This window comes from Motacilla alba, chromosome 1 (assembly GCF_015832195.1).
Source record: "Motacilla alba alba isolate MOTALB_02 chromosome 1, Motacilla_alba_V1.0_pri, whole genome shotgun sequence".
NCBI classification, from domain to species: domain Eukaryota; kingdom Metazoa; phylum Chordata; class Aves; order Passeriformes; family Motacillidae; genus Motacilla; species Motacilla alba.
In genome coordinates, this window is record NC_052016.1 from 13,537,699 (window position 1) to 13,564,139 (window position 26,441).

The 26,441-nt window shown below is 45.8% G+C and overlaps 1 protein-coding gene across 10 annotated transcripts in view; it reads left to right on the forward strand.

The window, feature by feature from the left end:
* Positions 1-25,969, forward strand: part of BCL9 (BCL9 transcription coactivator) — a 61,572-nt gene extending 35,603 nt beyond the window's left edge. For 4 of the 10 annotated variants that reach the window (XM_038135921.1, XM_038135910.1, XM_038135944.1 and 1 more), the window contains exons 2-9: positions 8,328-8,410; positions 11,377-11,683; positions 13,256-13,572; positions 14,487-14,676; positions 15,149-15,248; positions 15,666-17,895; positions 19,574-19,834; positions 20,928-22,196. In XM_038135921.1, the coding sequence (XP_037991849.1) occupies positions 11,631-11,683; positions 13,256-13,572; positions 14,487-14,676; positions 15,149-15,248; positions 15,666-17,895; positions 19,574-19,834; positions 20,928-22,045 (4,269 nt within the window). In that variant the 5' untranslated portion in view covers positions 8,328-8,410; positions 11,377-11,630 and the 3' untranslated portion in view covers positions 22,046-22,196. Of the gene's footprint in view, positions 1-8,327; positions 8,411-9,030; positions 9,108-11,376; positions 11,684-13,255; positions 13,573-14,486; positions 14,677-15,148; positions 15,249-15,665; positions 17,896-19,573; positions 19,835-20,927 lie in introns of all 10 variants that reach the window. The other 6 variants (XM_038135955.1, XM_038135962.1, XM_038135947.1 and 3 more) reach the window with 4 other exon arrangements.
* The last annotated feature ends 472 nt before the right edge of the window (positions 25,970-26,441 follow it).

Consider the following 26,441-nt stretch of genomic DNA (forward strand, 5'->3'; position numbering starts at 1 on the left):
TGAGGTGGTTGGCCTGTTTGTTTTGTAAAGCCTAGGCAGAATCGATGAAATCCTTTTGAAGGAAGGAAAAAGTGCCTTTTACCACTGACATGATTTCTTTCTGCAAACAAAGGTGGAGCAATGTCCTCTGAGATGTCACTGAAAATTGGGTGCTGTAGTCTTGAAAACAGTGCTGGTTTTATGTGCTCCTTAGTGGTACAGTCGATGGCATAAAGAGTGGATGATATACACAATAATTTTGCTGCATATGGAATCGAGGCAGAGCTTGCTGTTTTCTCTGTTGAGTTCAGAGCAGTTGTTGTTGTTCAGGCACAGATAGCCACACAGCTGCCTGTTCAGCTCCTAGCACTGGCAGTTGCTCTGAGCTGGGTGTCTTGTTTTCATGGCTGTTTGGCTTCTAAAGAAAGCAGTGCCGCTGTGTTTTTCCTCCTTGGCTCTCTGGTGAGGCTCTGTCTGCATAGTAGCAGAGCAAGAGAGCTTTAAATCACTGACCCACCTTGTCTCACTGATGGTCTCCGCGTGCCTGTGGGTTGTCCTCTGTGCCTTCTGAACAAAGGGTGCAGATATCTGTTTTACCTTATCAGCAGTATGACTGGGGCCCATGGGCTCTTTTAAAGCCAGGGTTGCTTGGATTTGGTGGCAAACTTGGGAACAGAACTTGGCTCTTAACGTGCCTGTGATTTATCTACTGGACCATATTACTTACGCTCTACAAATTGCTTTAAGTCTCTGAGTCTGCCTGTGTATGTTGAGTCAAGTTATCTTTGCCACCTTTGCAGTGCGTACAGAGTTGTGAAGACCTGAACTAAAATTCTGGTTTAGGGGTTCACGGATAAAAACACTGGGTAAGATCAAGCAGTGCAGACCATTTTTCACGTTGCTCAGAGCTCTGCTTTCTGCATTTTGCTAAACTGACTTCTTCAGGTGTCTTGATATCACTGTTCCACTGCCTGTGAAATGGCAATGTTTTATCTATGTACCAATCTGGATTTGTTTGAGGATTGATTAGAAATGTATTTGCAGTGTAATATAAAACCAAGTTGTCGCCTGTTGAGGTGAGCAGCCACAGCCTCAAAAGCGACAGCTGGTACAATGGACAGTTGAGACAGTCCTATGTATGGAGAAACTCTTTTCAGGACTTCTGATAGTGGAATGAAAGTTTTCCACCATATTTTATATATATGTATGAGAAAAAAAGTAAAAAAACTTCTGGTCAAAATGATTTGACAGCTCGTTAGCAAGAAAACGCTTTCTTCTGCCTCTTGAAAATAATTTTTTATATATATGCATATATACAAAAAAAAATATTTAACCTTCTTGTGGTTGGGGGATAGAAGGTTGAAACTGTCAGGCAAATAGCCACCATCCAGCAGAAATGCTTCTGAATGCTTTAGTGAAAGCCAGCTTTGATTTGACAGTTATGAGGCTTTGAAAATAGCGCTGTGTTTATACAGCACAGTAAATACTTTGAAGTGCGTTAGGCTGTGCTGTACATGCGTGGCTAACTAGAGGAATATTAAATGCCTACATCTTGTGTTGAGTGAGGGAGGATCCTGCAGCAATTGGAATTGCATGCTCCTCGTACTTTTATAAGATCGTGTCAAAGCAGTAGGTTTGATAATAGACCTGATTATACAATTGCTTAATTTCTTGTCAAAATAACATTTTTACATGCAGTGTTCTGAGATCTTTGAGGTGACCTCATGTTATTTATCAAATGTCAGTTTTTCATCCCAGCAGCTTTGATATAATCATGTAGCATCGTGGAGTACTGTGTACATGCAGTTTTTGCTTGCTGGAGTTCTTTGAAGTGCCTTACTCCTCAGAAGAGTCATTGCTGTGTGGAAGTTTGTGCATTTAATAACTGGGAAGCCAGTATGGAATCACTGCACTGTGTCACTGAGGGTCATGCTGCCTCTCACATGCCTAATGTGGGTCTAAAAGCAAAGGAATGAGAGGTTCAGTGCACCAGGGACAAGCACACCCTGGCACACATTTTACCCAGCAGTAAGCTGCAGGGGATGTAGTAACTCTTCAGCTCTGCTCCCGTGGGAATGCTGGGTTTGTGGTGTTGAGCTCCCCAGGTGCCTGAGAACAGCAGGAGGGCTCGTGCAGAGGAGCAGAGCAGAGGGATGGCTGGTGGTGACAGTCCTGAACGAAAACTGGTCTGGCAGGCACTGCTGGGAGGTAGTGATGCTCAGGGGGGCATTGGAAAAGTGCTCATTTGGGAGGAGAGAGACCAGAGAGCTGTAAAGGTGAAGGTTAACATGAAGGAAGGTATATGGCTCGCCCCCAGCAATTCCGACTGGTGTCGTGTGTCATGTCCCCTTGCAGCAGAGGGGGGAATTACTGCTTGCTGTAGCACTGGGTTTTTCTCAGAGGAACTCTGTCCTGTGCTGACCCATCCCAGACCCACTTAGCTTATGAAAACTGACAAGATTGCTGCCCAAGGAGTTACGCCTGAGGATTGCTTCTTATCTTTCATTCTGGAAGCCTGTTGAAGGGATGCCGAAAGGGAAGGAAAAAGCACTTGGGTTTTTTTCTGTGCTGAACTGATTAGTGGCTTGTTTCTCCCAAGCCTTTTGTTTAAGCAGTGTGGTGGTAATACTTGTAGAAGAACGAACTACTGTCTCTTTTGTCCTGTCTCCCCATCCAGTATTTCAGCATATTTTCCCCCAGCCCCTTTCAACAGATTAGTTCCTAGAGAATGCCCTGCTGGCAAGTTTGACACAGGTGTCTTTTACCTGTGGTTGTTTCTGCTGATGTCTCTATTTAAATTTTTGAGAAAATAAACCCAGAGAAGTAAGGGGTAGGAGATTGCCTGTGGCTTCTCCTAACTCCTGAAAAGTAAATCAAATTTTGACAGAAGCCAAAGCTATGAAAGCAGGACATAGAGAACTCTCATTACCCACTGGACTCCTGCATGCAATGCTGGCTGATGCTAAGGCTATTAACTGCTAACATGACATGGAAAGCTGCAGAAGCCTGTCATATATTAGGGAAATACTGTTAAAATGTTTCTTGAAAAATCCCTTATTGCTCGAGCTTTTGATCTTTATCGGTGTTTACAATAGCTGGGACTCCATGGCAGCCCGGCCGCTGCTCAGGTAAGCGACACTCCACGTAGGGAGCTCCAAACTCCACTTGTAAAGTACATAGACTGCTCCCAGCACTGCTAACAGAGGTGGAGCTGAAGTGATGTTGGCAGCAGCGCTGGAGTGCGCCAGGGCTGAGCTGAGGTCAGCGCAGTGTCGTGACAGGGTGCGTGACGGCGTCCCCGGCGCCCCGACTGACCCGCACCTGCCAGTGCTGCTGCTGCTGCTGCTGAAATGGCAGGAACGCTGAGGGGAAGTGTTCATAATGTTCCTGTACAGAAGCAGATAGCTGTAGCTCTGAGGGGTTTTTTAAAGAATTTTTCTTTTGGCTTTTTCCCCAGACTGATTTCTGGAGCTGTGTCAGAATCTGCCAAGAGCTTGTTCCAGTCCCAAGTGAACCGAGTAGTTCAAATGTTTTTTACATAATAGCAGATGGGAAATTTAAAAGCTCTCAGTGTTTGTCTGTGTACACCTTGAATTTGATCACCAGCGTCCGTGTCTGTCTCCTCCACTACTTTGGAGAAGGAGTTGTACAAAGTCAGAAGCTGTCTAGGACAGCCGTCCATCCCTACTGGATTAATAATGCACTGAAGTGTTGTTAACTACATTAAAAATAAAGTTTAACATACATACAGTTGTCTGTTTGACAATAAGTGTTAGTGTTATTCACGACTCGTGAAAGTTATGCTTGTGAGAGTAGTGGGCAACATGTCTGTTGCAAAAAACTGCTTTAGAATGATTTTTTAAAGCACCTAAAAAGAGTGATTACTTATACAGCCTTTATATCATGGCTACTGTTGGTTATCCATGTACTTGTCAGAAGGAAGAGAATAGTTGCTAGAGATACCAGTTTCTAGAAAAGGGGATAGTGACATGAGAAACTCATAAAACAGTTAATTCTCTGAGCCTTTGAGTTTGTATTGTGCTTTGTCAGTGATTGTCTTCCCTGCACATTTTAAGGATGTAGAGCAAAAGATTGGATATTCTGTGGCCTTTGTTGTTTTGAATGGACTTCAGGAGTGATTTGTTCTTTGGGAAAGGTCTCCATCTGTGGTGATAGGGGCTTGGAGGAAGGGTGTCTTCTGTCTTATTTGAGAGGTATGGATGGGCAGGCACAGGTAGGCTCAGCAGAGCTGCATTGTGTGACCACACTGTACTGCATTTGCATGGGCTTGATTAAATATTCTTACAGTTTCTGGGAGGCTTGTGCTGTGGTCCTGAATTCTTATATTAAATGAAGCAACTCAAGGGAACTTGTCTCCATGTAATGGCATAGAATCTTGCATGCCCTTTCCCTGTCTGTGTCTGTTGGTCTTCAAGGTGCTAATTTTAGGTGGGTCTGTCTTTGCTGAGCCCCTTTCTCTGTGCTTCTGGGCTGGACTGGGGGCAATAGCCTACTGATTTTGAGTTCAACAGAGATGCTTACACACCACCACAGGAGAAGGTATTTTCCCTGTGCAGGTTGCAATGCTGCCTGATTGAGATTGTGTAGCCCTCACATTCATGTCGCCTAAACTTATTTTGCTACAAGTTCTTGATTATTCTGTTTATTGAGAGTAATTTCTGGTATAAAACTGTGAGCAGAGAGATAATGCTGTGCAGACTTTGGAATAGCAGTGATTTTTCTGATGTGGTAAGATGGAATTCTCTGGGAGACTGTAAGAACTTTGTGTATCATTTTATATTGTTATGACATGAACATAGGAAAGTCCATACTGTTTCAGGGTAAGTTAGGACCATCTAGAAACTGATGACTGCCGTAAGTTGCTATCTAATCGCCTTAGATGAACTTATCTCTACCTACCCTTAGATATCCAAGTTACCTATCTGAAGATACCTGAGGTATTTTATGCCCTTGTTTACGAAAAAGGGCAGAGGGACCTGGCGGAAGATGGGCACAAATATATTTCAATAAGCATGACTCTATCCATGCCTTTGCCATCAGTCAGCACTGCCTCCTTTGTGCCAGTGCCAGTGAGCACATGGACACCTGGTGGGATGAAACAGGAAAATTGTCTCCTGAATATTATTTATATCTTCACAAGTGCTGGAAGGGATACAGTTGGATAGGCTTATGCTGGTTGAAGTTGCTTTCCTGGGTCCAGTACAGAGCTGGTGTGCATAAGGTAAGGTTGCATTTTTGACAGACCTATTTAAATGATGATGGGTTCAATCCTAGTAGTGTGTCAGGCATGTGCTTTATCCATTCCTGGGAAAGGATGAGGAGGACAGCTTTTGCTAGGAGTCAGACACAGATTTAAAGGTGTATTTATTAGCCCTTGGTCGGGACTCCTGTCTAAAAATTAGGACTGCTTCAAGGGATTGAAGTGTCTTGTGTCCCTCTATCCTCAAGTGTCATAGGGAGATGTATGGGGTGAAGAATATTCATGTAATTTTATCTATTTGCTTTTACATGATCTTAAGGAAGTCAGACAGCTCAATAAAAGCTTTGAATAACACTTCCTGTGTCCTCCTTGTTGCTCTCCTTATCAATGAGGTGTGTAATCAAGTACTTTATTAAACAGCAGCTTATTAAAAAGTAATGTGCAGCTCAGTTGCAAGTGTGTAAAATAAGCAAATGCTCAACAAAACTGGTAAGTGCAGCACGTGATGAAAACCATTGGTAGCTCTTGGGTGTAGTGGAGTCACCTTTTGCCAGTGCAGCTATTCTCCCTCTCATGTGGTTGACTGAGGGTCGGAGAAATTGGAGGTGCCCTTCCCAGTAAAAATGTGCTGAAGGAGCGCGTTGCCTGATTCATTGCCTTGCCCCGCCTCTCAGGTCCCACAGGGAATCCACTGGTGGATGCACTTGCAAAAGTTTGCTTCCTGGTGGCTGGTCAGGATCAGTGGTTGCTCAAATACCTCCTGCTGCTGCTATTCTTGGTTCCTTCTAAAGCTCCTGTTCTTCCCTGAGCAATCTCCTATCCCACTCTCTCTCCTTCCTTACCCACTCCACTGCCACAGATACAATTCAGGGTGCAGGCTCAGCTTGCATTCAAAGTTATCATTTGTTTTCTGCAGCAGCATGTCTCCAACCTTTTTTCTTTTTCCATGCTGATTTTGAGCTCTCACCACCCTCAGTCCAGCACAGACTGACAGTCTCAGAAAGGCCATGGGGAAAATAGCAGTGTGCTCTTTCTTGTATGCAGAGAAAGGTTTCTTGCCTTTAATGCTTCATGTCACAGTCAGGCCACAAGTCTGTTACTTTTATCTACTTGGTATGCTTTTATTTCATCTCTCCACATTCTCCTCCTCAAAGAGGGAGAAAAAACTGAAGTGAATCAGTGATAACTACAGCTGTTCCTGCTGGAATAGCCATAATGCTGTATACCTCCAAGTACTTGACCACTTGTCACTATCGGGCGTCTTCAGCTTAAGGCTATAAAATAGGAATTAGCTAGTTTGAATATTTTTTTAAACCTTCTATTTGCAGTGCAGTAATATGGTGGCTGGTTTGTAGAAATGCAGGGGTGGTAAAAATATTTAACTGAAAGGTAAACTAAGATATGCATTTGCATCTTACTAGTTACTCACTGGTAGCTGCTTTGTGTGCATGCTCTTAGCCTTTTGCCCTTAAATTCACTATGAAGCAAACTGCCTTGTGCTGACAGGGCTCAGGCCGTGCAGGTGAGCAGCAGAGATGGGACACTAGGGAATGGAATTACAGTGCAGTAACTGCGTAGCCTAAAAGATGGATGGTGCCCCTCTTGCAGTCCTGAGCTCTGGTCTGCAAGGCTGTCCTTCCCTGCCAAGCTGGGATTGAATGTTTCAAGGAATAGAGCTCTCAGCAACGTTTGTGATAGATTCTCTCCATCCTGATGTGTGCTGGTGTTCACGTGCTTTCCTCTTCAAGGGAGAAGGTGATTTCTGTCCCTGCTCTGGTAGAGGTGTGTCAGTATTGGCACTGGCATGGCTTAGCCTGTATTGTTTCGTTGGGTGGGGTGGGGAAAAGGGGAGAGGAGATATAACTGGGTAATTGGATTCAGGGATGATTGTGCTGCTGTGGTGAGTTTTACTGGATGAAGCAGCTTGTTGCGATAGGTGTTTGTTTCAGCTTCTGTCTGCAGGTGTGACTTGGCTAGATAAGGATGGTCTATCACGTTGATGATTTCATTGTTTGATTTGGCTGGACTGGGTGGAGAATGTAGCTGCATTGTTTAGGACTAGCTTTGTAGTTTGGTTTTGTGAAGTGGATTACATGGCAGCACATTGCTACATTATTAAGGTGAAGCTGCAGTAGATAATAGTTGGAGAATGTTGGAGGGAAGAGAATATACACAGGCTTTCACAATGCATAACTAGTTGAGCCTCCAGTTCCCGTGTTTCTGTTGGGAGATCTGGTCAGCAGAATGCATTGGGATTACACAGAAGAATTTTGGTAGTGATTTCAGTTTGCAGTTGTACTTTAACTGCAAGGCTGTCCATGCTGTGTAAATAGCTGAGAGTGCTCTGAAATACCACACTGGCCCTGACAGTGTGAGTGTTGTCTGGATTCATACTGTCTTGCAGCCCCTACAGTTTTCACAGCGGGTGAGGGAGAAGCTGGCAGGTCACTGCTGGTTTTTTTTGCTAACCTCAAATTTAGCAGTAAGCTGCTCTTCAGAGCCTCCTGCGTTTCCTTGTATTGCCGAACTTTCAGGCGCTTAAACTTGCTTTGGATTCCCTTCCTCCTGCAGGGTTTGCAATGATGTGAAGTAGGAGCTGCCAGAGCAGTAGATAGTGCTTCCTCCTTCTAAAACCTGCCTGGTTTTCCCCTAGATGTGATTGCCTGGCTTTACCTGATATTTGATGTTTCTGTTTATACATTGTCTGGCTGTGGAGGAGGTTGCATATATGAAGCACAAGGGTTTGGCAGGAGTTGCTGGGCACATTGTGAGGGGAAGGTGAGCCTTTGAAGAGAGATGGATGCAGAGAAGGGAAGATGACATGTCCAAACTTTGTACCAGCTTCTCTAAGCACAGATGAGCTCATGGGAATCCAGCTGGCTACATTTGGGAGTGCTAAAGCAGGTCTGCCCTATTTCCCCTCCATGGGCAGCATGGATCTTCAGAGTCTTCGAGTCTGATGGTGGCTTCTTGGGTGCTGATAAATCTTTCCAGGCTGAGCAGAGGCTTCCCTTTGGTGGTTCAGAGCAGCTTTTGATTTCTCTGCTTCTGTGGTTGAATGCATGGAAGGGATGCACAGCTTAGCTGTGAGTTCTTGTTGGTGAAACCTTTTCTCTCCTTTTTCCAGGTGACTGTTTTTTGTGAGACAAGTGGTTTGCAACTCATGGCCTCCACGATGAGTACTGCAGTGTCGTGACACCAGGGGTCTTGGTAAGCTACTTGTTGGAAAAACAAGGATCTACAATATCTCCATGAATGTAGATCCATCTCTTTTGTCTATGCAGTTAAAATTTGAATTAATTTAAAGCCATCCAAATTGTAGGCTGCAAGCAAGTGGGGTGGGGCTACATTTTCACCTGTTCTCACCTCCTCTTCTGAGCTTGTAATGATAGTGATGTGGTTACATGATCAACCAGGTCAGGGGGAAAATCCAGCTGAATAGAAAATTTTGTTGTTCCTCACGGGTTAGTTCCCATTCAGATATTTCCCTGATATGGTGAGAATGAGTAGCCAGCTGAACCATCCCATTCTGCAGCCTTTGCTTGCCATACCTTAAAGCCGTCCTGAAAATACAGCCTTGGATGTAGCTTTCCAAAATGTCTTGAAAAGTGGTTTGACCATTCACTGTCACTGACCCTACCTCTAATTTTAAAGCAATGATACAGGCTTTGCTATGGCAGGCCGACTCCAGCTGCAAAAATACATTTCTCTAGAGCTTTTCCATTATTGAACCCTAGATTCCCAGGCATATATGTGATAGAAGTGCATTGAGAAAAATCATGAGACATTCCATTTCACATTATAAAAGATGGTGCATTCCCTGTGTGCAGAAATAAGAAGCTGAGGAAGTTGAGTTGCTGTTGTTCCTCCAATGAATATATTGATGTATCCTTTATAGCCCTCTCTGGTAAGAATAAATTTAAACTGAGATTGGAAAACACAGTTCCCTTGCACAGCACATCACTTCTAATATATGGAAGATGTGTATATAGAATAATAAAAAAGTAAGGTTAAAAAATTGGAGGATTCTCCTCCCACCCCTGGGTGAAGTACTTGAAAGTTTGGTGATGTCAGGAATACCATGTAGCCAGTGTGATTGTGATTCTTCTCTTCATGTTTTCTCATTGCACTGTGCAAGACTGGGACCCTTGAGACAATTCTTATCTTGTAATAAAAGGTAACATTATGTATAAATCTCCAAATGGAAAAGCTGAGGATTAAGCAACCAGAATACTTAAGTTTATCATATAGGCATCTATGTCCTGCTGTAAGCATCAAGCTCTGCTCACTTTTACGCTGTTACTCCTGTTGTCTTTTTTTTTTTTTTTTTAACCTGGAATTCACTGTATTTTCAGTCACACCTTCACTTAAGCGAGGACGCAGAAGTTTCACAGAGTTCCACAGGCTTTTACAGATGTGTCAGTCTCTTGGAAAGGAGAGTTGGGTGCTGTTGATAATGTTACAGTTTTATGTAACAAAACAGACATAGGAGCCAAATTTGCATGCAAAGATGATACAATTTAGAAATGTGTGAAGAGGTTCTCTCTCCTCTTTAATGTATCTGTGTAGAACCAGCTGTAATTGCAAGATGATAGTAGGAACAATAGGGATAGGGTAACTCCAACATTGTTTCCAAAATCAGTGGGATAACTAGCTAATAGCCCCAGAGAGGCATGTGGAGTCTCTGGAGTGTGTGGCTCAGACTGGAGTTCATCTGATTATGCCTGATAAGAGGCCTTTAAAATGAGACATTTGCTGCAGAAACATTCCCCACATTAATAGGTTTGTGCAGCACAGTGGAGGTGAGAATAGGCAGTAGGATGACTTCTCTGGCTCATTAAGTAGATGTGTGGTAGAGAGGAGAAATTTTGTAGGTGATGCAGAACTTCACACAACTACTGCAGTGTGGATCATATTAAAGCAGAGCAGCACAAAGTCACTAAGATGTGTAACAGCAAAGCCTCACAACTGTACAAATTTGGGGAACTGAAAAACCATGGTGGCTCAATAGTACAAGTTGCTGGTAACTCTACTTCGACAGAGGTGATTATAGAGTGCCCATGTCTTTTAATCTGGTGTCATCAGCACATAAGCCAGTTTTTTGTTTTGAAATGTAGTTTGAACAGTAGTTTCTTCATCAAATTCAGGACACTCCCATCCTAATAAGATTTTTGTTTCATTTGGTATATATAGGAAGAAACTGCTTCTTTGGTGCTGAGAAGGAATATCAGGAATATTTACATTTGAATAATATTTAACTAGCAATGCTTAATACATTAACAATAAATCTTGGTTAGATTCTAAATTAAGTGGATTTGCATCTGAGTAGGTGAGATGAACAGGAGAGATTTTGTTGAAACATAAACAAGACAGAAATTTGTTCCAAAATAATTTAGCCCAAAGCACATAAACAGTAATGTTCAATAGTTTCCACCTCCAGAAACAGCTTTATGTGCCTTACTGCCTGCGTCATGCATATTGTTTCTTAGAAAGAAGCTGAAAAAGCAGCTGCTTTTTTGTGCCTTATATTTTTTTAAGCCTCAATAATGTGTAGTGTGTTGCTGTGCAAATTTAGCTGGGTGCTACTCTAGTGCTTTTTTGACCTTTCTAATAGATATGATGAGTGACTAACCCCTCATGTCTTCACAGTAATCACACAGAGCAGTTACTTACAGGTGGTCAGGAAGGCATTTTATTTTACTTTTCTCCCTTTGTGTAACTCTTAGCACGCATCATTGAACATGTGTCTAGGTATATTGGACCAAAGTGACAAAAGATTTAAGGAGAGTTTATGTTCTTAAGAAATAACAGATTATGGCCATTTACAGGGGAATTTTGGATAGCTAAGTCATGTTGGGGATTTGTACTTTTGGCTTCCTACTGACTTGTTGTGAAGTGTCTTTAAGCTGAGCATGGATGCAGAATGTAAGTGTTCAGATACAAGGTGCTTCCCTGTTTTGTTGACTCCAGAATGATTTGCTAGATGGCCTCACTGCCTGTAAACTGAATTGCCAGCCAGGGCTGCCTCTGGTCTGAAATTCACATCTGTCTTGAAAGCTCTTATCTGTCTTCTTGGGAATGGGGGAAGAATTGCCATGCATTGCTTCACACCAGACACATCTGCTTGGGAAGTTCCTCATTGGTTTTCTGTTCTCTCCTTGTGGGGTGGTTTGCAGTGTGCCCTGGAGATGCGAGACTTCCCCTGGGCAGCAGGAGGCACGCATCTAGAGAATGCTGGAGCTGCAGGAGGGAAGTGCCCAGTGCAAAAGCAGCGAGGAGCAAAGAGAAAAAAGGCAAGCAGGCAGCCAGCACTGAGAGAAGCGGGTGGCAGAAAGTGCTTCGACGCTGCCTCTGGCGGCACGCTCTCCAGAGGAACTTGACGAGAGCCCATCTGCGTGTGTGTGAGACTGTGAGCTCAGGATTTCTGTCAATGCATTCCAGTAACCCCAAAGTGAGGAACTCCCCGTCAGGCAACACACAGAGGTAAGAAGAAGAGCCTGCAGTCAGCTGCTGTGGGTTGGTGCACATTGCCATCCCTGCTCTGCTGCTGGAGTAGCCCAAGGACTGTGGCAGTGTGGCTTCCTGGTTCCTCTGTGCTCTCATCAGCCTGCTGAGTACCTGAGCAGTGGCTGCACAGTGCTGGTGGTCTCCATGTTTGCAATGCTCAGGATGAGCTGAAAGCTGTAGTCCTGTGAGGTGTGGATTCTCCATTCCTTGTGCTCTCCCCCCTTCCACCAGGTGCCTGGATAAGCTGTAGGAGAGTGAACCTGCTGTTTCTATCTCGGGGTTTTTTTTTTCCCCTTCCTCCTCTTCTAATTATCTATTTCTTGAGAGGTGATTGGGCATCAGAAGGTCTCTCTGTCTGTACTTTCACATCAAATGCTTTCTCCATATTATTGGCTTGAACAGCCTTGGAGAACTGATCAGCTGAGCACTGAGATCCTCTGCATCAGTCACCTGCCAGGGCAGCAGGTCAGCATTTCTTCTCCACTAATTTGGAAAGGGAAAAACATGAAAGCAAAGCAGTGTCCAGGGACTTGGGATGGTTCTGATTGACAACATTCTTGAGTTTGAGTATTTACTCCTAGAGGTCATCTGGAGCTTAACAGTAGTTCAGAGGGAATGCTTCTGAGTCAGGTGTCTGTCCAAAGGAAGGAACAGCTTGTGTGAGTCCCACAGTGAGGATGCTAGCAAGCACTGCCTGTTGGAAGTGATAGTGATGATGGTAAAACACAATGCAGAAGATCCAATAGCAATGAAGTGGAGGATGAGGAGGGGAGGGGTGCCCAATATCTGTAGAACCCAGAGGAGCAAAATATTTTTAGGATGCAATTTGCTGGATGGAAGAGAAATGAAAGACTCTGAGTCTCCTTTGGCAAATTGAGGAGGATTCATCTGCCCTATTTTGCAGGAGTGTGCTTGGAGATGGTATCCTTCTCTTTCCTTCTTCAGGGGCAGGTTGTAGCTGGTTTAATTGTTTTCACGGTCAGAGGTTTGTGTTTCTCTGGCAGCTCGCCCCAGTGGATGACGAATGCTGCAGTAATGCTGGGTTTTCCTTGTGCTCCCTGTAGAACTGGATAGGGAGGTGCAAGGGAGGGGTTGGGGGGGGTCTGCTGATCAGAACTGCAGTGTAGTTGGGGTCCAGGAGAATGGTGAGGGGAACTTTATAGTGCCTTGTTTGTTTACTCTGAGCTGGTCTTGGTGTGAGGTGCTTCTCTGTGCACATAGAAACCGTTGTCTTTATTGACAGAAGCGCCAGAAGTGGCTCCTCATGTGACAGCAGTTTCTGGGATCTGGCAGGTCTGTGGTTTGCCCTGGTGCCTTCTTGAGCAATGAGATCCCATCTTGGATAATAACCCTTTCAGGGCATGTTCAAAAAAGCACCTGCATGACTCTAAGCTTGCAGGCATTTTTTATTTGTCAGCAATTGTCTTAGCTTGTAAAGGTGATAGTGGTTGTTTCTGCTTCACTCTAATCTGTTCCTACAGGGCTGAATGAATCAGTGGTGTGATTTGTCACTTTTTCCTTTTCTTTCTTTTTTTTTCTCTTCCCCAGTAGCCCCAAATCAAAGCAGGAGGTGATGGTCCGTCCCCCTACAGTGATGTCCCCGTCTGGCAACCCTCAGCTGGATTCCAAATTTTCCAACCAAGGCAAACAAGGGGGCTCCACCAGCCAATCCCAGCCCTCTCCCTGTGACCCCAAAAGTGGAGGTCACACCCCCAAAGTGCTCCCGGGCCCGGGTGGGAGTATGGGGCTGAAGAATGGGGCTGGAAATGGTGCCAAGGGGAAGGGGAAGAGAGAGAGGAGCATTTCAGCAGACTCCTTTGAACAGAGGGAAGCTGGGACTCCTAATGATGACCCGGAAATCAAAGGTACGTTTGCTAGGGGTCATGTGCAAGTGCAGACAATCAGTCTGAATCCTCTGTGAGATGGAGAATTGCTGTGCAAGTATTAGTGAAACATTTGTTTGTGTGGGGCTCTGTAAGTTCCAGCCAATGAAGTCTAAAGGTCTTGAAAGCAGGCAAAGAGGAGAGGTTGTCATAGCTGGCATTGGTAAATGTCTTGTTCACGCTCGGTTAGAGCCCAGACCTGACTCTGGTGGGAAAGTTCCTTTGTAACTCTTAAACTCCCCCAGAGGATTTAACAGTACAAATGCAACCTGTTGGTCTCCTTCTGGCCACTGGCCTTTCAGGAACTGTTCTGTTGTAACTGGGGTTTTAACAATATGCAGGTCTGTTTTGTCAACACAGATACATAACCCAAAGCACCCTGACTGGTAACACAAGCCAGAGAGTTGGGATTTCTGTGTTCTGTTCTTGGCTCCAGCACTGCCTGTGTGAGGCAATGCAAAACCAGACCACATGTTCAGTTGTCCATCTTTATTGTCCTTTTGCTAGGTCACCTACCTAAGGTGGCTGGGCAAAAGAAAAAGTAAAGTTTTGCAGGAGTGTTTTCATGAGGCAGATATATTTGTCTTTGTTCCTACATAAAAGTGTAGTTTTCCTGCTTTTTAATGTGGTCATTAGAGAATTCAAAGAGATCAGTTGTGGGAACTGCCACGTTCCTTGGAAAGGGACACAAGAGGAGCTTTCTCCTAGTGTTGCTTGAAGGACACCAAGGCTTTAGCGGAAAGATGTGTGGTGTAATAGAAGAATTGCCTTTAGTGGTGCTTGAGGAAGAAGCAGGAAATTTCACAGGAGAAAAAGCTCTGATCAGTTTCCAGAATTGATTTCCAAAGAGATCCCAAGATAGTGATTCCCTTATTTTCCCCTTTGTCCCTTTCCAGACTGCAATTCTGCTGATCATGTGAAGTCCCAGGAGTCTCAGCACACACCACACTCCATGACTCCTTCAAATGCTTCAGCCCCAAGGTCTTCCACACCTTCTCATGGTCTGACTGCCGCTTTGGAGCCAGCAAGTGGGCAGAAGACTCCATCCAAAGTGGTTTACGTCTTTTCTACTGAGATGGCCAACAAGTAAGTAGGTAGCTGCTTGAATGTCTTCTGGGAGCAGGAATTACATTTGTGCTCATCTTTTAAGAGATTATCAAGGGTACTTTCTGCATCAACTAGCAAAAAGTCATTACTTGTTTTGGGGATGCTGAAGAGGTTGGAGTGGACCATATCCCTGCCTTCTTTGCTCTGAGAAGTAATTGTTTCATTCTCTGAGGTATGGGTATATAATTTTATTTTTTGCAAATACTGGTGGATATTGTTTTGCAATCCGTGCAGTGAATAGCAGCCAGGATGGCTTAAACTGAGACATGCACCCTGAATGCTGATGAGTTTGTAGATGTAAGCATTTTTCTTTTGCTACTCATCTAGAGTGAAATATGTGTGGCTAAATCTTTCTCCCCTTTGCCAGCTGAAAGATAGAAAGGAGGCCAGTTAAGAAAAATTGATTCTTAGTTTCATCTGGATATGTGCATCTGCCTGTCTGTCTTTGCAGGGCTGCAGAAGCTGTGCTGAAGGGACAGGTGGAAACCATCGTGTCCTTTCATATCCAGAACATCTCAAACAGCAAGGCGGAACGAAACACTGTACCATTGGTAGGGAATACCTGCATGGGGGTGAGAGGGGGAAATTGTAAATGTGCCTGTGGATGGTTCAGGGAGATGGATGATTATTTACACTCTGAAATAAGCTTTAGGAATACAGACAGTTGTCATTCAGACCATCTGCAAATAAATGTCTTGGGTCATCCAAAGAACAGTTAAAGTCTTGAAATATTTGGGTAGTGTATTTCCATCCTGTAGGTCATGTAGAGCTAGCACAGACAAAAGGAGTCCCTGCAGTAATGCCTTGAGCAAAGTAGGTTTCTGCATTGCCAAGAGGCTGCTGTGTATTTGCTGCATGAAGGCAAATTTTGGGCTGGTGGGATTGAGATCAGGTATTTTGTTTGTACTGCTGCTTATGTGACATGGCTGTAAGAAGAGCAAGTGACTGAGTGTGGATTTCTCTTGCAGAATCCTCAGATCACTGCACTTCGGACTGAACCCAAGCCCCTGCCACAGCCACAGCCCCCCGCTGCCCAGGACCAGAACCCTCCCCCGAACGCCAAAATGCAGCCGACTCCACCTGTGTCAGCGCCAGTATCCAAACCCACTGGCCCCCCATGTCCCATAGATCAGGACAGTCCCAGTGTGGAAAGCAAAGTGATGTCTGTGGGCAGCCCTGCCAACTCTACCCCGTTGCAGACAGAAGGATTTGGGCAGAGTTCAACCCCCAATAATCGAGCAGTTAGCCCAGTTTCCCAAGGTAGCAATAGCTCTGCTGCGGACCCCAAAGGTCCTCCCCAGCAGGGGTCTGGTGGGGACCCATCCACTTTGGGTGAGAATCCCGATGGACTGTCACAGGAGCAGCTGGAGCACCGAGAGCGCTCGTTGCAGACCCTGAGAGACATCCAGCGCATGCTCTTCCCTGATGAGAAGGAGTTTGCGGGAGGGCAAAGTGGGGGGCCACCCCCAAATGCTGGGGTGCTGGATGGTCCCCAAAAGAAACCCGAAGGGCCAATACAGGCTATGATGGCTCAATCCCAAAGTTTAGGCAAAGGGTCGGGGTCTCGGACAGATGGAGGGGCTCCATTTGGCCCTCAAGGACACAGGGACATGCCTTTTTCCCCCGATGAAATGGGGCCACCACCAATGAACTCCCAGTCAGGAGCCATAGGCCCAGACCACCTGGACCATATGACTCCTGAGCAGGTGGCTTGGCTCAAGCTGCAGCAGGAGTTTTATGAGGAGAAGAGAAGGAAGCAAGAGCAGGTAGTTGTGCAGCAGTGTTCCCTGCAGGACATGATGGTCCACCAGCACGGGCCTCGTGGGGTGGTCCGAGGTCCTCCCCCTCCCTACCAGATGACCCCTGGTGAGGGCTGGGGACCTGGGGGTCCAGAGCCCTTTCCTGAAGGCATGAACATGTCACACTCTCTGCCCCCCAGGGGCATGGCCCCTCATCCCAACGTGCCCGGGAGCCAGATGCGCCTGCCTGGTTTTGCAGGAATGATGAACCCTGACATGGAAGGCCCCAATGTCCCGAATCCCGCCTCACGGCCTGGGCTTTCAGGAGTTAGTTGGCCAGATGATGTGCCAAAAATCCCAGATGGGCGAAACTTCCCTCCTGGTCAGGGTGTCTTCAGTGGCCCTGGCCGAGGGGAGCGGTTCCCCAATCCGCAGGGCCTGCCTGAAGAGCTCTATCAGCAGCAGCTGGCTGAGAAACAGATGGGCCTCCCTCCTGGTCTGAACATGGAAGGCATCAGGCCCGGCATGGAGATCAACAGAATGATGCCCTCCCAGAGACACATGGAGCCTGGGAACAACCCCATCTTCCCTCGCATGCCGGTAGAAGGACCGATGAGCCCATCTAGGGGGGACTTCCCAAAAGGAATACCCCCACAAATGGCTTCTAGCAGGGAGCTGGAGTTTGGGATGGGCCCTGGCAGCATGAAGGGGGACATGGGCATGAATGTCAGCATGGGCTCCAACCCACCCCTGGTCCCTCAGAAGCTGAGGGAGGCAGGAGTTGGACCGGAAGAGATGATGAAGCTGCGCCCTGGTGTCTCGGAGATGCTCTCCTCTCAGCAGAAAATGGTGCCGCTGCCATTTGGGGAGCACCCACAGCAGGAGTATGGCATGGGTCCCAGGCCTTTCCTTCCCATGTCTCAGGGCCCAGGAGTCGGTCTCCGGAATCTCAGAGAACAGATCGGGCCTGACCAAAGGACTAACAACCGGCTCAGCCACATGCCGCCACTACCTCTCAATCCCACCAGTAACCCGAATAGCCTCAACACTGCTCCCCCTGCACAGCGCAGCCTTGGCCGCAAGCCCTTGGATATCTCTGCAGCTGGTCAGGTGCATTCGCCAGGAATCAACCCCCTGAAGTCTCCCACGATGCGCCAGGTCCAGTCTCCCATGATGGGGTCTCCCTCGGGGAACCTCAAGTCCCCTCAGACGCCCTCCCAGCTGGCAGGAATGCTCGCGGGCCCCACTGCCGCAGCTGCTGCTGCCTCCATTAAATCCCCCCCTGTCTTGGGATCTGCTGCTGCTTCTCCTGTCCACCTCAAGTCTCCGTCTCTCCCCGCACCTTCTCCTGGATGGACTTCATCTCCAAAGCCTCCTTTGCAGAGCCCTGGGATTCCCCCGAACCACAAGGCGTCTCTAACCATGTCTTCTCCAGCCATGCTGGGGAACGTGGAGTCGGGTGAGTGCTGCCTCTGCTAGCCAGATCAGTGCTTTGGTTCGTGTTGGGCCATCCAAGATGTGCAGCAAAGGGAGGGACGAGGGTTCCTGCAGCAGCACGAGAGTAGGAGGGCCCTTTCCCTATTTGAGGGGGGCTGTGCCGAGGGTTTGGTGGGTGGCCATGCAGGTGGAGGGTGAGGGCTTTTCCTCCTCCTGTTGTATTTGTGGGTTTGCACCCTGCCTCCCATGTGTTGAGCTGAGGGCTGATCACTCTGAGGATGTAAAAGCAAAAGGATGGGGTTAAGAGGTATGAAAAGATGTGGAGGATTGATGGGAGGAATCTCTCCTTGGAAGGGTGTTGTGCTGTCCTTCCATAGCTCATAGTCATTGTAGCTCAACGGAGAAGATCCTTTTGTTATTAAAGCACTTTGGTATAAAAGGTTCCTACAAAGCCATGCAGAGCAGTAAACTAGCTGTGTATCAAGATTCAGGTCAGGAATGGTTGGTCCTTTGTAGGTTTACATTGCAGACAGGAAGTTGTGATTCAGTTGTTCAGGCTTCAAGCATTTTGGAGTGATCTAACCACCGCTGTACATAACATTTGGTTGCATGCTTAGCCGTGCTGTACCTGAGACCTCGGGGTCCCGCTGCTGGCACGCTTCTTCTTTCACCTTCTCAAAGCTCACCCGCCCTTCAGTCCAGGCTTCCAGAGCTCTGGGCAGCCTTCCCGTCTGGGAAGTTCTCCTGGCTGGGAAAGTGGAGCCCTTTGCCCACGTTGCCCTCTAGTGCTGCCGCGGGTAACAGCGGGGACGAGGACTGGGATGTGCCTGTGGGGTCGGCGGCTCGGGAGGGCACCCAAGTGCTTCAGTCTGTGCCTTACTTAGTGCTTAATGAATGCTTTGACATGCACCTCTTCCAAACCATGGATCTTTCTCGGCACTGCAGTTTTTTTATATTCCCTGTTCTCATCTCCTGTTTTGGTTGGGAGGGGCTGAGGAACGTGCAATGAATTTTCAGTGAGAGTACAGCTTCAGTTTAGCATCTTACATTGGTCTGAGTGGCATAAAATTCATCAGTGAAGAACAAAGGAGGTTGGAAGCGCAGTTAAGTTACTTCTAATTTTGTGAGAGCAAAGGATGACATTAAGCTAATAGGTGCAGAGAATGCTTATTTCACTGGAATAAGCAGCTAATATCTCTATATGAAACAAGAAATGCAACATAAACAGGGAATTTTACTTGTAGCTCCTGATGTAGCTTGTCAGAAACGTGCTCGCATGTCTCAGCATAATATCTGCTGCAGCTTGCCTTGTGTTGCCTGTGTCTTTTTTGATTTTAGATTTTGATTTTTATGGCTAGCTCTGGTACCTAAGTCTGTCTTCAGTGTATGGAAATTGAATAGTAAGATTTTCAGACTAAACTGGTAATTCTTCATGTGGATTTGTGGAGGGTCAAGATAGTTCTAGTTAGAAGTGTTATGCAGTAGGATAACAGATATTAATCAACTTGACCAATAGGCTTATTTTTCTGGTTACCTTTCATAGTTGTTGACTGCATTGGTCATGTAAAATCTTGCAATAGAAAAGATTTCTAGTTTTTTAGATTTCTAGGGGAAAAGAGTTTGATTTAAGGAAAACAGTAAGAAGGAGAAAAAAATCATTTTTTTCCTTTTTTTTCTTTCCTTCTTTTTTTTTTCCTAAGGTGGGCCACCTCCTTCCACAGTCAGCCAGTCTGCTCCTGCGACTCTCCCTGGAAATCTTCCCTCTAGCAGTCCTTACACAATGCCTCCAGAGCCAACCCTCTCCCAGAATCCCCTCTCCATTATGATGTCCAGGATGTCCAAATTTGCCATGCCCAGCTCTACACCGCTCTATCATGATGCCATCAAAACTGTGGCCAGCTCGGATGACGACTCCCCTCCAGCACGCTCCCCAAACTTGCCACCTATGAACAGTGTACCAGGTAAGAAAATCAAAGGAACATAAGCACAAGGCATCAGGTAGATTTTATGGAAGCCTCATCAAATGAAGACAGTGAGATGGGAAAAACTTGAGGAATATGTAGCCATGGGTTGTTTTTGAGGAAGCAGTTGCAGTTCTCTGAAATGTAGAGATGGAAATTCTCCTTGTAACTGATTTTATTTCTGTTCAGAAAGTGTGCGTTCTTCAGAAGGTGTCTAACATGGAAAGCACTTGTGTATGGGAGAGATTGTCCCTCAGGCAGACTGGAATTGTTTGTGTGAATGAAGGCTGCTCATGGGATTAAGGGTCAGATCTACAATGTGTTATCCAGAGGAAACTTTACCTCTCCTGTCTTAAGGCAGTGCCATAAAAGCTTCACTGTTTTTCGGGGGTTTGTGTGGGTTTTTATTTGACACTGAATCATCAAAAACATAAAAGTAGGCTGTAGCACCTCCACCCTATTGAATTAATAGTTGAAAAAGGCGATGAGCGAATGTTTCAAGAGAGTGGCAATTGGTAATGAATGCTTGATGAGTTTACCTGTAGCTTTGCAGTGTGTTTCACACAGTAATGGCTGAATATATCTGGGGAAAGCTGGCTAATTGAATAAGTTCATGATGGTAACTCATTAACCTCATTGATCAGTGCCTCTTAGTCTTATGAGGGTTATCTGATTTATCACTGCTGAGTTTTGAAAGGAGTTCTGGTCGCTTCCCAGTGGACGAGTGTCCATATGCTGATAATCTGTCACAGACATGTTTGCTACTGCCTGTGTCATCCAGACTGCCAGGGAGGTAGTAAAAGTATGGCTTGGATTGAAATCCTACTTATGCAGCAGGCTTTAGTCACTGCTTGATAGGACAGCGACAAGCTTAGGGCGGCGGCTGTTCGAGTAGCATCAAATTTCTGGTTAAAATAACACTTTTCAAAGCCACTGCTGATGGATTTTTTACTGGCACTGTTTTTTTTTTTTTTTTTTTTTTTTTTTTTTTTTTGTGTGTGTGCAGACTTGGTAACCTTGCAGAAAGCTCTCTGTCAGCTTTATTGATTATTACTGGTTGTTGTCTAAATGTGATTCCTTGTTTCTTCCCTAGGAATGGGCATTAATTCTCAGAATCCTCGAATTTCAGGTCCAAACCCAGTGGGTCCAATGCCAACCCTTAGCCCAATGGGAATGACCCAACCTCTTTCCCATAACAACCAGATGCCCTCTCCAAATGCTATGGGACCCAATATACCTCCTCATGGGGTCCCTGTGGGACCTGGTCTGATGTCACACAACCCAATGATGGGGCATGGCTCCCAGGAGTCTCCAATGGTACCTCAAGGACGCCTGGGCTTCCCGCAGGGGTTCCCTCCCGTACAGTCCCCTCCACAGCAGGTGCCATTTCCACACAACGGGCCCAGCGGTGGACAAGGCAACTTCCCAGCGGGAATGGGCTTCCACGGAGAAGGACCTCTGGGGCGTCCTACCAACCTGCCCCAAAGTTCGACAGATCCAGCACTTTGCAAGACTGGAGGCCCTGGCGGTCCAGACTCCTTCACTGTTCTTGGAAACAACATGCCTTCGGTTTTCACTGATCCAGAGCTGCAGGAGGTGATCCGTCCCGGAGCCACGGGAATACCTGAGTTTGACCTGTCCAGGATTATCCCATCGGAGAAGCCCAGCCAGACACTACAGTATTTCCCTCGTGGGGAGGTGCCAGGCCGCAAGCAGCCGCAGGGTCCCGGGCCTGGCTTCTCCCACATGCAGGGGATGATAGGAGAGCAGACCCCGAGGATGGGACTAACATTGCCCGGCATGGGGGGCCCCGGGCCGGTGGGAACTCCAGATATCCCTCTTGGCACGGCTCCGTCCATGCCCGGTCACAACCCGATGAGGCCGCCGGCCTTCCTGCAGCAGGGCATGATGGGGCCGCACCACCGCATGATGTCACCAGCACAGCCTGCCATGCCCGGCCAGCCCGCGCTCATGAGCAACCCCGTGGCCGCCGTGGGCATGATCCCGGGCAAGGACCGAGCCCCCGCCGGGCTCTACAGCCACCCGGGCCCCGTGGGGTCACCTGGGATGATGATGTCAATGCAGGGCATGATGGGACCCCAACAAAACATCATGATTCCCCCCCAGATGAGGCCCCGAGGTATGGCTGCTGATGTTGGCATGGGAGGATTTAGCCAAGGCCCTGGAAACCCAGGGAACATGATGTTTTAAGCTGCTACCATAAGACTGGATGTTCTGATCCTTGTCAAGATGAGATTCCAAGTCCTGAGGGCTTTTTTGGGAGCTTCAGGAGTACAGTTTGGCCATGCAATAGGTGAAAAGAGACCAGAGGATGCTTTGGGAAATCTCGAATGTATGGAATTACCTGAAAAAAAAAAAATTCATTTTAACAGGTTGTTTTTTTTTTAAGATTTATTTTTTAAAAATTATTTTTGTGGACTTGGGTATCCCGTGACGGCACCTGCTTTGAGAATCTGTAGCTGTATTTTGAGAATTGCCATTTGTCACAAGTTGCACCATTCTCTGTATGTTTACGTCCTTCGGACTGGCTTCTCCCAGGACTCTCGGTTATTTTTGGGGTTTTTTGTGTACTGTACTATATTGTAAAAGGGATTTTAGCAGAGACTTTAGTCTTTGGGGTGAGAGGAGAATGGGATTCTAGGCTGTTTACTTTAGGTGGAGAATCCATCTTCAGAACTTCGGACTATTTTCCTTCAACTCCAATGTATAGAAAAACCAAACTACGACCTCAGAGCAGAGTATTAATGAAAAGCACAAAAAGGAACTTAAGTTCAGTGAGGGGAATCTTTTAAAAGAAATAAATAATAAGTTAAGGACATATTTTTCAAATTATGGCGTGCTGTCCAGCACCTTCTGTCTCTCCCTCCCACTCTTTATTAAATAGGCTTCTCTCTCTCTCCGTCCCCTTCTGTCTCCTCCTATGGCAGCTGCAATACATTGTGTTATTTTGGGGAGTAAATCTAGGAGAGCCTCTCCTCACGTGGGGACTCTTCCCACTTTTAGGAAGGGGCTGGACTTGGACACTGTTACATCCTACAGTAGTCTCTCTCACTGTTTCCTATTCTCCTTTTCTTAGAAACCCCAAGTGATTTTATTAATGTGGGAGTGGAACAGACACTAAAAGTTATCCAGGATTTTTTTTTGTGGTTATTTTTTTTCCTCCCCAGCGTAAAACGTTCTGTGTAACCTCCATTAAATTTGGTACAAAACCACTCGCCAGGGCTGTGGTGTCAGAAAAATAAAATATATTGTTTCTTACAAAAATGAACTGTCTCCTTTATCCAGTCCAGTTGTTTCTGTGTAGATCAAACAGCTGGCCAGATGACTGTTTGCTCTTCCTTGTGATCACAGCCAGCCTAGAGGCCAGGTGGGCTAAACTTTGACAGGTCCTAAAAGTCTGGTCAATAGGCAGCTGTGTGCCCCTTTTGAGGCAATGCTGTTAACTTAATCCTGAACTGAGCTTGTTTTCCCTTGGAGTGAGGTCTTATTTCAGAACACCCCAAGAACTATACTTACAGACTTCCTCAATTTGTTGAGGGTCAAGGAACAGATGAAACTTGTCTCCATCACTTCCTCCTGGAGAGTGTTTGCAGCACTGCAAGGTCCATGGGTTTGAGCTCCCCCTGAGCAGCAGTGCCAGTCTGCCGAGGCACTGGGATTGTGTCCCTCTTTGGGGACTCTGGATTGTGTCAGGTCTCTGGCTGCCAGCACTGAGAGCCTGAGATGGTGGGGAAGGATGAACTTTAATAACAAAGGTGAGACAGAAATTGTCAGTGAGGAGATTTTTATCAAGACAGCCCTGCTGAGTAAATTGTTGCTTTGCCACTGTTCTCATCGATTGCTTTCTAATCCCCTGTCTTTTCAAACTTGCCTTTTGAGAGGATTTTAGCAAGGAGGTTTTACGGTCCTGCCTGTGAGGAGTGAAAGGCTGGATGACAAAACATGGATTGGGAGTTGAGCCGTGCTCCTGGAGAATACCAGCATGAGCCAGATATGGATCTGTAGACCAGGGTGTGGGCTTTGTGACTCGCTGTTCTCTGGTCCCCCAGCACTGTATATGGAGTGGGTAATCTGTTCTTCCTTCTGCTTACTGCTACTTAAAATGATTCCAGTGAGTAGTTTCTTCAGAGGGCTGGCCATTAGTGTGAAAATTCATGTGGAGAATGAGTATTTTTAACATGCTTGTGTGTGAGAATTTTTTAGAGTTAATTGATCCTTAACCGGTGGAAAAATAATTCCTCTTGGTGGCTGATTTACTAAACTTTTGTTGCTGGTGTTAGAAAATAAGTGAAGCTGTGCACTGTTGGAGGCATGCAAGCCTCAGAGCTTTCTGTTGTCTGCTTCCAAATTCACCTTTGTGCTGTCATGCAAATTTACGATGATTTTGGGTGAGAATTACTCTTTTGACAAAGTGTAGGATGTCTGTTGTGGTGCTTCCCTCTGACAAGACAGGCAGCGTGAAGCACGGGCTTGTCAAGATTTTGGAAAGAGATGACAATGACACAGTAAGTGTTATTTCTGTAGAGCGGAATTACCTCTTCTTTAAGTGGTTGCACAGCTCCGTTTTGAGGACCTTGCATGGGAATTGTTACAATGCAACCTTTTTAAGTGTTGCCACTTCTGCCATCACTCCTGACTGTTTTTACCATGTTGAACAAAGCAAAGTTTTTGATCGACATAGAAATGAGCCGGAGGGTTTGGGATTTTTTTTAAACTGTCGTAGGGCCTCCTATGCCTGTTAAGATTTTGAATAGCAAAGGATTTGAGGTGGCTGTGACTTATTCTAGGAAAATTAGCATAGGAAATTCACTGTTTCAAAGCCACTGAACAGTGAGAGGATACATTTTAAACATACTGTATAATTAAAGTTCATTCTGTGTCTGTCTAACTTATGATGCTGGCATTTAGTATTTTAATGAGATTTTTCCTACAGAAAGTGCAGAAGATGAGGATTCTCCTGAATCCACATAGATGTACTTAACCTCAGTGTTTGCACCAGCAGATGAACAAGAGTTGCTAAGGTTTTAGCTGGCTCCAGTTGTGAAAATGACTGTGTAGATGTGCGTAGATGAACTTCTTTATTTTGCTCTGATTCTACTTCTTCCCTTTTTGCTTTGCAAATGGAAAAGCTTTCTAACTGTCAGCCTTGCGGATTCACCTGAGGATCTGTAAATCAGGCTCTGTTCCCTCGTGCTTATCAATAGTAACTGTGACTCAGCTTTGGTAGTCATGGTACAGTTGAAGATGGAAAGTGGGTTGCCATTTTTAGTTTTCTTCCCCCCCTCCTTTTTTTTTTTTAAGCTTTCAAATCATCCTCCTCCACCTTTGTTTGAAAGAATGAAATAGACTTTATTCATACATGCTTGGCTGCTCTTCCTCTCTAGTAACATGGGAGGAAACAGTCTGCTGTTCAAATTATCTCATCCCAGATGGCTGCGCAGCCGGAGTGTGGAGAGACTTAAAAGGTAAACCCAGCAGATGGTGAACTTCTGAAACGCGAAGTAATGTGCCTGCTAAATCAAAAGTTTAAAATATTTGAAATCTGTTTGTTTTAAATTAGTAGACTTGCACTCAGGTTATCTGTGAAGTATACTGGCAGTTTTAAGCACCACCCAAATAAACTCAAGATTTGTACCTGGATCATGGGCTAGCTAATCTGCCAAAGAAGATGATAGCAAGGAGCCAGCCGTAGGAGTTTATTCCTGACATCCTTGGGGTGTCTAATGGGTCACATTTTTGAAGACAGACCTTGGAGAATCTGATCTGCATCAGTCTTGGTTGGGATTTGAATGCTGGTAGTGCTTATGGTGCAATACATGTGTCCTGATTCAGAGTAGATGTGAGTGCCCAAATCTTTCTGAGGGTGAGTTGAAATGCTCCATTTTTTGTTCCCCCAGAGTGTTGGGACTATTACAAAGAGGATACATGCAGGGCTTAATTTTGAGGTGCTTTGTGTGCTCTCTGCTGTGCTGGTTTTCACTCAGATGGCAGGACAGGCTACATTTTATTGGTGGTGTCCTTCTGCACTCATGATGGTGAATGCTTTCCTTGTGCAGCCTCACCAGGCTGCTGGCTGAAACCTGTTACCTAATGTGACACTTCTCGAGGAAAAATTATCCATGTTTGCTATAGGTCTGTATTTACTAAAATGTACTTCACTTTGTTAGTTGGTAGTAATTCTTAACCTAAAATAGTTAATGACACATGAAAAAAAAAGTGATGCTGTTTTGTTTGCATTGCTGAGAAATTGTTGATTTCTAAGAATTTTTATTCCACATTCTCAGGAATGCCTCAGCTCTTCAATGCTGTTTGCAATACAGTAGCTTCCACTTACCTGTGTCTTTTGGTATTAAAACTCTTCCACTGTCCATTCAATCCTCTTCTGAAATGATCGCTTATACTAGTTGTGGTCAGAAGTAACTCCTCCTTCATCTTGTGGGCCACAACTACCATGGAAGTGTTCAGTGGGATGGACCATTGCATGGACCAACCACTTTGACACTGAGGGGAAGGGTAAGGCTAGAACAGGGCAGAGGGGACACTGCAGAAACCCTGCAAGAGACAGTGAAGTGACTTGTTTCCAGTA